Source organism: Lissotriton helveticus, chromosome 1_1 (genome assembly GCF_964261635.1).
Source record: "Lissotriton helveticus chromosome 1_1, aLisHel1.1, whole genome shotgun sequence".
NCBI classification, from domain to species: Eukaryota; Metazoa; Chordata; class Amphibia; order Caudata; family Salamandridae; genus Lissotriton; species Lissotriton helveticus.
The window spans coordinates 154,271,172-154,285,133 of NC_136057.1; the positions used below are offsets into that span (position 1 = coordinate 154,271,172).

Below are 13,962 nucleotides of genomic sequence, written 5' to 3' on the forward strand. Positions count from 1 at the left end.
CAAACAAAAACAAGCATCACTCTCTAAATGTACACAACTGGTACTTACTTCTGAACTAATGCCAATATTACTGTTTGTGGTCTTACCAGAAAGTTGATCCAAACTAGTCCAGAGACTGACATCAGTCTCCAAGCCAGATTCAGCAGCAATGTTTTGAGTTCTCGTTATTCACAACATTTTGTTTTCCCATAATAATTTCTGCTTCCGAATTTGTGATGGGTAAAACACTACTTTTAATCCACCAACCGCACAAAAGAACAGATGTTTTAGAAAATATCAATCTTGGCAGGTGACGACTATTTAAATTTCCCCTTCGTAATCTTCATGGGTTTCTTGACCAGAACCCATTGTCCCAACTCAAACTCATTTTCTTTAGATTTCCTCTTATTGTCCAATTACATTTTATTTTTCTCCTGTTTCTCAAATCCATGACTGCGAATTTTCCCATCAAGTGACTTCTCGTCCTCAATTTTAAACTCATGTGTCGACCCCAACCAAATAGGAAGAATAGGAGCATTGGCATTTCTCCCCCTTAAAAGTCTAAATCGGGACACCCCAGTGGTAGAGCGATGTGTAGTAAGATACGACCAAACATTTTACTTAAGATATTTCTCAACACCTAAACCAGCTGACATACTGGATTGTATACACTCCTTCAAGAAACAGTTGACCCTTTCTACTAGACCATTAGAAGAAAGGCTATAACGAGCAACCTGCATGTGTTTAAAATTCTGTGAGAGGAAAAAGTCACATTTCCCGTAAGGAAAAATGGGTTCCATTGTCTGTGATGATATACTTAGGAGGACATTCAATAGAAACCACAGTCTCCAAGAAATTCATAGCATTTCGGGTAGATGCAGCACCCACAAAAGAATAGTGAATGAATTTTGAGTACTATTCCACTAGACCTATCAAAAACGTCATCTTCCCACGTCAAAGGTTGAGAGAGCCTGATAAATCAAGAGCTACTTTCTCCCAAGGTTTCTCTGGAAAAGGTACCCACATAAAGGGCCTAACCTGTAATCTCCAATGTTTGTCAGAAACAACACACTCAGGACAAGCGTCAACCATCCTGCAAATATCACTAACCATCCCTGGCAGATAATAAAACTAACATAGTTTTTTATAGAAGTAGAAGAATTACCAAGACGGCCACTGCGAGCCCCTTTTCAAAAGACCAGCTCTCAAAGTAACCGGTGGAACCAAACAGTCTTTCCTCAACAAGAGGCCATTTTCACAAGAGAGTTCAGGAGCCACATGCGCAAACGCATGAAGATCAGACTACCACCTTGTGACCTAAAGAAAGGAGAAGGGAACACAGGTATACTCTTATTTCGCACATCATCATCACAGGACACAAACAATAATCATCATTAGAGACGGGGTTTGAGTAAGATGCCTCAAAACAAAATGTAATATAATAATATTCAATGGATAAAGTCTTGGTACCACTGAGAAGGTGTAGGCTTTTCTCTCAGATCATACCTAGAGTGAACAGCTCGGGAAGCCCCAGATAATGTCGCCTAGAGGATGTCAAGAACTGTCTGTGCAGGCCAAAAGTGGGACTCTCACGGGCATCCTGGAATGTTGTTGCAGTTTCTTCACACTTAGATGCAATTTGAATGGCAAAATCTTCCACACCTGCCAATAGTATCACTCGTGTCCAACTGCTGGTCATCGCTTGAGACCATTTCTCCCTTCAATTTATGAAAGAATGACACATTTCTGTCCCCTTTTTTGCCATCACCAGAGTCCCTCTCTCCATTATCATCTTCCATAGGGAAGTTGAAAGGGAAAGAAAAATGCTATCAGGATGCTGATCTCTCAGGCGTGCCACATACATCACCAGGGACCGATATTGGTAGCCTAACTCTTCACCTCAAACTGCTGTTTTTGTTCCAGATTTTTCTTCAGGCCAAAGTCCTTTAATTATCCAGAGGCTCAGGAGTCCAGGATGTGCAATTTGGAAGAAAATTGTGTACTATCGTCCCCAGCAGAGGTTAGGTGAGTCAGAGCTCTTTCTGTGGTAAGATAATGTGTTAGTCCATATTCTCCCTGAAAAACAGACAGCTCACTTGGTGTTCTGACCAGCTGCATGAGCTATCTAGCTGAATTTGGCAAATGTTTTCATAAGGGGTTCTACTTCACCATTTGCCTGCGTCCATCTGAGGGTTATTTGCCGCTGTTGGACTCATTGTGAAGAAAGATACTTAGCCACCTCTGGCTCTAAAAATGGGGTCCACTGGCAGTTCTTTGATGACAACACAGGGTGCCATTTTCTCCAGCTTCAAGACAATTGCTTCAGCGGAGATGGAGACTACATCTTTTACTTATGGATATTTAGAAAGGTCATTGATAACCACCAGCATGCAATACCCATCAGGAAATGAACCTAAGTCCACACTGACTCTTGCCCCTGGTTGGAGTGGGACTATTTTCGGGTGCTGAAGACTAATGGGAATTGGTCGCCTGGCAATGAAGACATTTCCTCACCGTTTATTGCATTATCTATATACAGTGTCTAGCGCACACAACCTAAGTTTGTTCGATAGATCCAGCCATTGTTTCACTCTCACAACTCTCACAACGCTCGGATTCAGCTCCTGACACGGTAACTCCCTCTCACAACAAGCTGGAGTCTTTTCCATTGTTGAATCTGGAAACATTGGAGTCTTTGGCCCATCAAATAAAATCCGGCTCGCCGTGTGACCCTGCCCCCCCCCCCGGGCTCGCTGGGGTTGGCCAGTAAAACCATTTCCCCATCTCTCCTGGAATTGTTGAACTCCTCCATCTTGAGTGGGATGGTACCGGCGACATGGAAGCATGCAATGGTACGGGCCCTGTTAAAAAAACCTTTCCTCGACCCAGCTAACCCTAGCAACTATCGCCCGATTTCTCTGCTCCCATGGGCATCTAAGATCCTGGAGAAGCACGTCAATACCATTCTGACGAAGTTCCTCAAGGAAAACCATCTCCTCGATGCTTCCCAGACGGGTTTTCGCCCAAAACATGGGACAGAGACTGCTCTATTGGCTGTGACTGAGGAGGCGAGACGGATCTTGGATCGGGGGGGGGGGGGTCAGTGGCAGTGATCCTCCTCGATCTAAGTGCCGCGTTTGACACGGTACATCATAAAATTCTGATGAACCGTCTCGCCGACCTGGGAGTGTCCGGAGAAGCCCTGGTCTGGTTCGAGTCTTTTCTATCGGACAGAACCTTCCAGGTCTTTGACGGCACATCCATGTCATCAAGCAGGCTTTTGGGGTGTGGAGTTCCGCAGGGTTCATCCTTGAGCCCTACGCTCTTCAACGCATACATGAGGCCGCTGGCTGGGATTGTTCGTCCGCATGGCATTAACATCATTTCCTATGCGGACGACACCCAGCTGGTGGTCTCCCTTGCGCAGAAGAGTGGCCTCCAATCACCGCCCAATTTAGCGGCGTGCCTGGAGGAAGTAAGGAGTTGGATGATGAGCTCATGTCTGAAGCTCAACGACGACAAGACCGAGCTCATGCTCCTGGGCCCGGCGGCCCCCTCTACTGTGGAGCGGTTATGGCCCACGAGCATGGGGGCGGCTCCTGCCCCCAGAGATAACATCAAAAGTCTGGGGGTATGGTTAGACAAGTCGCTGAGCCTCAATACACAGGCCACCAAGGTGTCGGCCACCTGCTTTGGCCTCCTCAGGGTGATCAAAAAAATTCTCCCCCTTCTTCCATTTGAGGCCAGACAAATAATCATACAGGGCCTCGTCCAATCCCGCCTGGACTTTAATAATGCCCTCTATCTTGGAGCCCCCGACTATACCCTGAAAAAACTCCAGCGCATTCAAAACTGTGCTGCCCGTGCGCTACTGGGAGTTCCACGAAGAACTTCAATAAAAACTGGCCTAAGAACTCTACACTGGCTGCCTGTTAGGGATAGAGTGAAGTTCAAAGCTCTGTGCATTGCTCATCCGACCCTCTGGAAAACGGGTCCAGAAATCAATCGTCCCCTGATTTCTCCTTACCTGCCCAACAAGGTGCTTAGAGCCTCGACTGCATCACTGGCCAAGATTCCTAGAATCTTCAGAGCCAGAACAGGATGACGCTCGTTTTCGTATAATGTGTCAAGACTGTGGAATACCCTTCCTTTGCAGTTGAGAGGCAACCCCAACTTGACCAGTTTCCGGAAACAGCTCAAAACCTTTTTGTTTCAGTAACTACAAACCTCCTGTTCTTCTGAGGGTTTCTTGTTTAGTTCAGCGCCTGGACGCCTCAGGGCAACTGTAGCGCTTTATAAATTTTATTTTCATTTCATCTCACTACAATGAGCCTAACATACTCTTCCGTCCTACATGCTTCGTCTAGGTCATGGGGATTTGCACGTCAGGGTGTTGTGACAGAAAATCTGCTGCCTTTTCACCTACCAGAGAGAGAATGAATGTTCTTGGAGCTGGAGTATCCACTTCTCTGTTCTCGGCAGTGCCTTGGCTGTAGACCCCTTGAATAGAGGAATTAGTGGTGTGTGGTGAATAGTTAAGAGGATGTATAGATGGGAATGGAAACACCCCAGGTGAGCAGGGATTGCCTCTTTCTCAATAGATTAGCGCTGATCTACGGGAGTCAGCACTCCATTCACAAGCGTCTCTGGCATCAACTCCCCACATGGCCGTTCTGCAAAAATAGAGCTTCCATCCTGCTGGAATTGGAATAAATGGACAGTAATGTTTCTCGAGCAGTGTCAAAGTACATTAGGGTTGTCTCTTCCAAGCTCTTTGGAAGCATGAAATGTTGCCTTTTGATCAGCGCCACAAGACTGTTGATTTAGTCAGTTCTCTCACCATTTCCTGTTAAGGGTGTTTTTGTATAATTCTGCTGTAATGTCACCATCTCTAATAAGCCATGCAGCTAACTTTCAAAACTGACATAGTAGGTGGTGCGGACTTACTGTCCTCCACCTTGGTAGGTTGGTTGTGTCTCCTTGGGCCGAACACCTGTGTCCACATAGATCGATGTTGGATCGAAGAAATCTGCATTTCCTCCTGCTTAGTGCGAGGCTACGGTTGCTCAGTCTTTGAGAGAGATTCTGGAGGCAATGTGGTGTTCTTCAATTGATGCAGCATGTACTACGATGTTGTCACTCATGTTGACTACTCCAACTAGGCCTAGCAGCAACTCCCTCATGGTATTATGGAAGACGTCTGTGGTGCTGGGGATTCAGAAAAATCAGCCTCTTGCAGCGGAAGAGGCCATGGTGAGTTGTGCAAAAGTGATCATGTACCTTTACTGGGGACTCAGGAGCAACTGGTGGTACTGCAAATTGAGGTAAACTTTGGAGAACTACTGTGAGCTGTTGACCTCTGATATTAGTTCATCTACGGAGGGTTTCAAGTGGCATTCTTGGCAGAAGGCAATGTTTGATAGGCACATATCTATGCAACTGCACACTCTCTGGCTGGCGAGGTTTCCGGATGACAAAGATGAGCGAAACCCCATCTTTTCACTTTTCTGGTGACATATATTTTGGAGGCTACAGAGTGTTCCTTAAGAGTCAATTTGGCATGAAAACACAACCTGGGGCAGTGGTGACTTTCCCCGTAGAGAAATACTTTCACCTTAGTGTGCTTGAATGCCTGTTGCGGTGTTAGGTCATAATGGCTCTTTGTCATGGTGTTGATCGAGGAGGCACCAGTGTCACTCCACAAACATGTCACAGAAATCTGGGACACCATCACCTCCCTCACCCCCGATGTCACCTTACTCACCAAGACATAGCTTGACCCCGGTTGTGCACCGGACATAGCCACCGCCGCTCCCAGCAGCTACTAGATCATACACCGAGACTGAGTAAACAAACACGAAGGTGGAATAGCCATCATCCACAAGAGTCCCTCCACTGCACAACATCCGCCGACAACACCTCAATTTCAAATTCAACAGACAGCAAGTCCACCTTCAGGGGTACCCTGGCATACAGACCACTAGGACCACACACCACCTTCTGCAATGACATCTCGGACTTCCTAGACCCTCTGGACATCCGCCCTGAGAACTTCATCTTCCTCGGAGAACTCAATTTCCACGAGCCAAGCAGAGTCAACACAGCAAACTTAATGGAGAGCATGAACAACCTCGGCCTCACCCAAATCGTCACAGACCCCACGCACATAGCTGGACACACTCTGGAAAAGATCTTCAGAGCAAGCAACAGAATCAAATACAGCCACACTTCTGAGATCACCTGGTCCGACCACTCAATCATCCACTTCTCCATCTCCACCACCCCAACACAGTCACATACCAGACCAGCATCACTCTTAGGAGCTGGAGCAAGGTAACGGAAAATCTGTGGACCAACACCCTCAACACCTTCCCCCATACACCACCTCCGACCTCAATGTGGTTGTTCAAAATTTCAACACCTGGGTCACCGAATGCACCAACATAGTCTCACCCCTCAAACCCTCAAAACAAGGGAGACTCTCCAAACACCAGCTGGTTCACTCCTGAACTAAAAGCCTCCCAATTACAAATTACTAAAAAGAATCTGGTGCACTAACAAATCGCCCAGCGACCGAACCAACTTCAAAGTCGCTCTCAAATTTAAAACATGCCTTAAAAATGCCAAAAAGGAAGCCCTAGGCACACACCTCGAAGCTAGCTCCAACAATAGCAAAGAACTCTTCAGCATCAAAGAGCTCACAAACCTCTCAGCAACAGAATAACGTAACCCCCTCGCTGCAGCTCTTTGACATTCTTGCAGACTTCTACTACAACAAAAACGTCACCATCTACGAACACATCGACCCTCAACCAACCAGCGACAACTTCTATGAACTCCTCAACAGCAGCGACTATACCTCAAACACTATAATCCCTATGTGGGATACACCGCTGCTACCATGAGGAGCTCCATCCACTCAGGAGCACCCAGATACCTCTACCCCCACCACATGTTAAATCTGTAGAGCAACTACATCAGCGAGGAACTCATCACCATCCTCAACTCATCCACTACCTCTGCCTCCTTCCCAGAAGGATGGAAACACATAGAAGCAAAACCTCAGCTAAAAAAAAACTACAGCTGACTCAGAAGACATCAAGAACTACCGGCCTATCCCCATGCTAAAGTGCTGGAGAAAGCAATAAACAGCCATCTCTCCAACCACCTAGGGAACAACAACTTCCATGATCCATCCCAATCGGGATTTTGTGTTAATCGCAACACAGAAACCGCCCTAATCGCTGCAACAGATGACATCCGATCTCTTCCAGACCAGGGAGGGACCACAGCCCTGATCCTCCTCGACCTCTCTGCAGCCTTTGACACTGTGCCACATTATACCCTCCTAATACGGACTCCATCAGATGAGGATCAAAGGAAATGCCCTTAAATGGATTGCTTCTTTCCTCACCAGAAGAATCCACAGCGTCCGCCTCCGGCCTTACACCTCAGGCCCAAAGGAAATCTGCGGAGTTCCCCAAAGGTCTTCACGGAGTCCAACCCTGTTAAACACATACATGCTCCCCCTCCACGCCAGTCAAATACTATGGTATGAACATATCATACGCTGATGACACTCAGCTCATCGTCTCCCTAGCCTCAAACCTCACTAACATCAAAACCAATATCCAAAGGTGCTTGACCAGTGTAGGCAGCTGGATGCAAAACAAATACCTCAAACAACAAGCTCACCATGAAGAAGCAAATAACGCTGTCTACGCAGCTTGCTTCCTCACCCTCTGGAAAATATTCAAACGGCTCCCCACCAACACCCAAGCCCTCATTACTAGCCGCCTGGACTAAGGTAACTTCCTCTACGTGGGCACCACCTCAAAACTACTGAGCAGACTTCAAACCATCCAAACGCTAGTCAGGCTCATCCTCGACCTCCAGAGAAGAGCCCCCTTCACCCCCCACCCCAGAGCGCTCCACTGGCTGCCTGTACAAAAAAGGTGCAAGTTCCAACTGCTGACTCACGCCTACAAGCCCCTGCACAAAAAAGGACCAGCCTACCTCAACCACAGACTGAACTTCCACCGACCTGGCAGACAACTACACTACCCCACCCTCTAATTTGCCCACACCCTGATTCCACAAAACCAGAAGCGATGGCTGCACCGTCTACTACCTGGCTGCCAAGACCAGGAATGGCCTCCCACTCCACCTCCGGACTGCACCCACACCCTACAGAAATTCAGAGATGGCCTAAAAAACCTGGATGTTCAACTAACTTCCAGCAGCAGCTTCCCTCAGGCACCTGGATACCCTCACGGGTAATGAGCAGTGCTCTACAAATCGTTGATTGATTGTCAAAGATGGTGGTGACAAGCTGCCTTCCTGGTTTGATTTGGTACTGTGATGTTGGTCACCTATCTGTTCTTTCCCTGGTGTAGACCACATGTATGGGTCTTTTTGGCATCATCTCTCATGTTGTTTTTGGCAAATTTTGATTAGGGAGGATTACAGAGTAGTTTTATTCGGCGGGGCACTGTATCCTCTCATTGAGTGATTCCTGCAGAGTGATCGATTTCCCCACAGTTTCCCTTTTGCTGAGCAGTTTCCTACATGTGAGAAGCTGCCACCGCACTGACAACAGGTCTTCCCTGTGAGTTCTTTAGGAGTCGTCGTTGGTGTTTGACGCTCTTTTTGATTAAAAGGTGCTTCATGAGTGCCACATACATGTGCGATGTCTGGACAATGAAAAGCGCCAGAGATCAGTCAGTGTAAAGATATCAGAGTGAGTGGCTTGCCAGGCTCCTGCAGTACTTACCACCTCAACTTTACATGGACACCCCCTTGTATGAACAACGCGTGCCTTTCGTCACATGCTGGAGAGCTCCTTGAGTGCGGAATACATTGACTGATTCATCAGACTTCTGTTTTAATTGTCTCAGAAGGAAATCTTCATAATCTGGATTGGAATAAGGGGAAAAGTACACCTTCCGTGCAGTCACAAGGGTGGTGCACATAAACGGTTGCCCCGCTTCTCCCATGGAGCTGCCTTGTTTCTCTCATAGCACTGCCCTGCTTCTCTCATAGCTCTGCCCTGCTTCTCCCACAGTGCAGGAGAGATTGTAGATGTCCTCACCTGCTAGATACAGCAGCATGCCTCTAGCGGTCGCTGGGGATTGCCGTTACCGCCAATCCGGATTGCCCATTTTGCTGCCTGAGACTTACGGTCTTGCAGAAAGTTCAAAAGAGGGCACCACAGAGACAGATGACATGCCCCGAGGGCAGTGTCTCTTTCAAGGGGCAGTGAGATATGAAACATCATTCGTTGGTAGGGTTTACCCACTATGTAGTGCCCCTGGTCTTCAGCTGGTCTCGGTTTTTGGCACTCTTGGGGTTTAGCTGATATGTTCTTTCAGTGGTGGATAAAGAGTGACTCGTGGACTATTCTTTTCTCTGAATGTCATGGATGCAGCGCCACCTGATGGCGGTTTGCAGGTACTGCAATTATTGCTGAAGGCTCTTCACTCTGAGTTAGGCAGCATCAGGCCGCCCGCACTAGCTGTCAGGGACAGGGAGCGCTGGAGACCTTACCATGTGTAGAGCTGGATAGCATCGATTGTGGCCTGCACCATCCAGTCTCAGCCACTCAGACTGCAGGGGATCCATCTGCCGGTGGCCTGCAGGAAGTGGGTGTCAACTCAGATGTGGAACTCCTATAGCCCGACGCCCAAGACATATTGTTTGGGGTCAAGGCCAACAAGTTTTCATGTGCATTTTGTCCTTGGCACAAGTAAGCCCAACCCCCTGCAGCACAAACCCTTTGGCTGTCAGTTTACAGTACCACATTATGGATCAGGGAAGGGCATTGTCTGCAGTTAAGGTAACATTTGTCTACATGCGTTAATACGGTTCAAACTTGTATTCATGGTACATTAATGCAAAGCTGTTATAATTAGTGTGAGTGTTCTAAGTAAATGTTGTAGGCTCAGACTGCATGACAGTGGTCCAGTATAAAAATGTGTACACACGATTTCAAAGTTTAGCAATATGAGGCTATGTTTAATGCTCCCAGAAAACTCTGATTAGATACACATTTGCAGAAGCTTAAAAGCAAGATTGAGGATTCTTTGCTTTCAAAATAAAATGTTCACAAAAAAAATGCAAATAGGAAAAAAACATTTTGCTATTCTACTGTAAAATGTTAGGTACCATTTCTTTGCAGCTTTATTCAGTAAAATGTTTTGATATATGCTAGCGTTTTCCAAAAATATTCCAAATGGAAAATCAGTGTAACCAGTTTGAATGAATGAATGAATTGAGATTTCTAGAGCGCACATAGCTGCCCTGAGGCGTCCAAGCGCTAAGAATACCAACTGAAGCTAAGTGGGGAGAGGGAGTGTCAGCTCACTATTTAGTTGATGAACAGGAGCGTTTTCAGCTGTTTACGGAAAGAGAGGATGTCGAGGTTAGATCTTAGATGCTGGGGAAGGGCATTCCACAGCTTGGCTACATTATAAGAAAAGGAGCGGCCTCCAGATCTTGATTTCTTTATTTGCGGCACAATGGCCAGGTTGGCAGAGGTAGAGCGCAGCTGTCTGGAAGGATGATAAGGTGTGATAAGGGGGAGATTGATTGCCGGACCTAAAGACCAGAAGGCCTGGTGTGCAATGCATAATGATTTGAAATTTACTCTTTCCCTAACGGGAAGCCAGTGCAGTTTCCTTAGTCCAGACTTTACTGAGGATCTGCGGGGGATTTGTAAAAGAGTTCGTGCTGCGCAGTTCTGTATCAACTGCAGTTTGCGCAGAGTGAAATCAGGAGCTGCGAGATATAAAGCGTTCCCATAATCCAGCCGTGATTGGATCAAGCCCAGGACCACAGTCTTTCTTGCTTCGAAGGGGAGTAAAGGAATGATCTTCCTAATGACTCTCAAGATGCCGAAACAGGTGGCAGATAGTTTTATTGCCTGTTGATCGAATGACAGGGACCTATCCAGCCAGACACCGAGGCTCTTAATGGCGTCTTTGGGAACAGGGGCAGGACCCAAGCTGGATGGCCAGAGAGTGTCTATGGAAGATGGTGCAGTGTGACCTAGTAGCATGAGCTCAGTCCTGTCTCCGTTGAGTTTGAGACAAGACATGGTCATCCAGCTCTTAACCGTCTCCAGGCAACCAGCGAGATCCACACACGCTGAAGATCCCCCTACCTGTGCCAGAGAGACCACCAGCTGAGTATCGTCCGCGTAGGTAACGATCTTAATACCATACGGACGGAACCAGTTTGAATAAGATAATGGAAAACAAAAATAAACATGCATTGGCAAACCCAGTAGGTCTGAAATTGGTGGTCAGCCTTTTGGTTTTGTCAAAGCGTGCCTTGTTTTGGCATGCTTTTTGTAAAACCTTAACAGTGTGGGAGCTGCCGGGCCCTCACCATTATAACAAACATTGGCAAAAGCAAAACTTGTTTTTGGTTTCAAAAAGCCCATATTGCCACAGTAGTTCCTAGCACTGAACAAAACGTTGTGTGCCGATATGCTCCTTCTGAAAGAGCTTACAGTGAAGTCAGCCATAGACAGAAAGACAGAATTTCAATAAACACGAAAGGTCATGGTTAATGCTAGACCTAATTAAGGCCCAATTATTAATGAAAGTCTCAAAAGTGCACCCATGGTATGTGTCTTTGCATTAAGTGCAGATCTATGGCTTTCGTGAATTCGCAATAATTTACAGACGTAGGCCAAGAAATAGTACTCCTAGAAAATATTTGATAACTGCATTTAAGCATCGGCAAATATGCATGTGTAGATTTGCTCAGGCAAAAATCTGTTGAGTGTTTACAAGTTCACTACCTCCAACCATTTTTTTCAACCCCTTGAAGAAGTTTTACGTCTGCCATTGTCAGGAGTACATTTTCAACGTTTCTCTGTATGGCAAAAAGATTAGAGAAGAGTTGGTGAAAACCCTTAAAACATACAAGTTAGTAGGTTTGCATAGGCTCAAAAGAGCATCCCAAACCTGGAACTATTTCTTACCACTACCTTCAGCCTCAGTATGTAGATCTGCGGAAACGTAGCAAAACAAGGCAATTGTTAGTGTTCAAACCCTACTATGGTATGAGCCCTGGCATAATTACAAACAGGATGTCAGAACTCTCATGTACTGAGATTGCTGCCCTAATTTGTCATTGAATTACATGGCTCAAAACGGTCAAGTGGATTTTGTTACAGGGCAAGTAGATTTATGAAGCAACTTGCCTCATGGACAAGTAGATATTTTATAAAATTCCACACCCCTGCGACGGATAGTCGAATTGCGGGTGTTGGTCGCACTGTGGAAGTTTTGTTGCTGGGCTAGCAGACAGGGGCCCATCCTGGCACCCTGTGAGACGGTGGCCCTTGGTGTGGACCGTGAAACCGCATTACGGGCACATACGTATTGGTTTATGATTGGTCTTTAACACCCTCCCAGAGCCAAGGCAGACCCTTTTATTTAGCATAACAGCGACACAGGATTCGAACCAACAATCAGTATTTGAGAGGGCATTTGAGGGTGGTTTGTCCCACTAGTGTCAAGCATGTATGATAGTACATCCCTTTGGACTATCGTCAGCCTACTACATAAACAAACAGGGGGGGGGGGGGGGGGAAGGGCCCTCGAGTTCAAATGTAAGATGCGGCTCACCTAACATGCACCCCATATAATATACTAAAGACAGAATGGCATTGTATTATTGTGAAGGTACTACCGTACAACACTACAATAATTGTGAGATATTGCAATCACTGGAGCTCAACATACCGAGATGAGTGCTTGGCTTGACTTTTACACACACTCTGATATATATAGATATAATAGTGACCTTGTGAGAGCTTATGGATTCATTCCAGTGTCGTACGCCGATGACACCCAGCTTCTATTCCCATTTCAGACTCTTACTCCTGCAATTAAACATTCTTTTGCGGAGGGTATGAAAGCGGTGTCCTGCTGGATGGCCTCCAATTTCCTGCAAGCAATGTAGGGAAAACCGAGGTCATGCTATTTGGGGAGGCCCCACTTCGGTGGTCACCTGACTAGTGGCCTTTAGACTTGGGTCCTGTCCCCAGTCCCAAACAGACAGTGAAAAATCTTGGCGTGCGACTGGACCAAGGTCTGTCTTTAAAGGAACACGTGAATCAAACGACTGGGTCCTGCTTTCGGGTAATTGGACGCTTGAGACGCGTGTTTCCCTTCCTGCCAGACACTTTTAAAAAGACCCTTGTCCAAGCCCTTGTAATTAGCCGTTTGGACTATTGTAACGGTCTTCTTCTATCTGCAAATGACAACCTGCTGAGTAGACTGCAAGTGGGTCAAAACACCGCAGCTAGGCTGGTTCTTAATGCCCCGCCTAGAACTCCATCCCGCCCCCTCTTGGATAAACTTCACTGGCTTCGTATCCGACAACGGATTAAGTTTAAAACCTGCTGTACTATCCATAAAAGCATTTTTGGTTCAGGTCCTTTGTATCTGGCTGAAAAGTTTATCCCTTACAAACCAGGACGCACTCTTCGCTCCAGTAACCAATTTTTGCTTCAGATTCCACCAATCAGAAAAGCACGACTGGGAAGCCGAGCACTTTCGTTTTTGGGCCCCAGTCTGTGGAACAAATTACCTCTCAACCTGAGACAATGTAATAATTCCCTAAATTTCAGGAAGTTACTGAAGACGTTTTTGTTTCAGATAATATAAGCCCTTGTATATCCTTTAGAGCATTGTCCTGCAGCCGTCAGGCGAACCAAGCGCAGAGATACTCCTTCGGGAGTCGAGTCTAGCGCTATATAAGCCTTTAAATAAATAAATATGCAGGCTCCAAGTCACAGTCTGCATTACAAAACAGCTTTCCTTGCTAGAGGCAACAGTGAGGCCCATCAGGAGTGAATGCTCGCTGCGGACATCGGCTGCGAAGTCTGAATGCCGGCCGGCCAGGCAAGCTCAAGCGTCCATCTTTCCACAGCCAATAAATCAAGCACTTTTCAATGTATTAATAAGA

At 46.5% G+C, this 13,962-nt stretch overlaps 1 protein-coding gene across 3 annotated transcripts in view; it reads right to left on the minus strand.

The window, feature by feature from the left end:
* Positions 1-13,962, minus strand: part of CDK2AP2 (cyclin dependent kinase 2 associated protein 2) — an 89,191-nt gene that overhangs the window by 26,401 nt on the left and 48,828 nt on the right. The window contains exon 1 of one of the 3 annotated variants that reach the window (XM_078659293.1): positions 87-237. The exons of the other annotated variants lie outside the window; for them this stretch is intronic. Within the exon in view, the coding sequence (XP_078515419.1) occupies positions 87-122 (36 nt within the window). The 5' untranslated portion in view covers positions 123-237. Of the gene's footprint in view, positions 1-86; positions 238-13,962 lie in introns of those variants that run through there. 3 annotated transcript variants of the gene reach the window in all.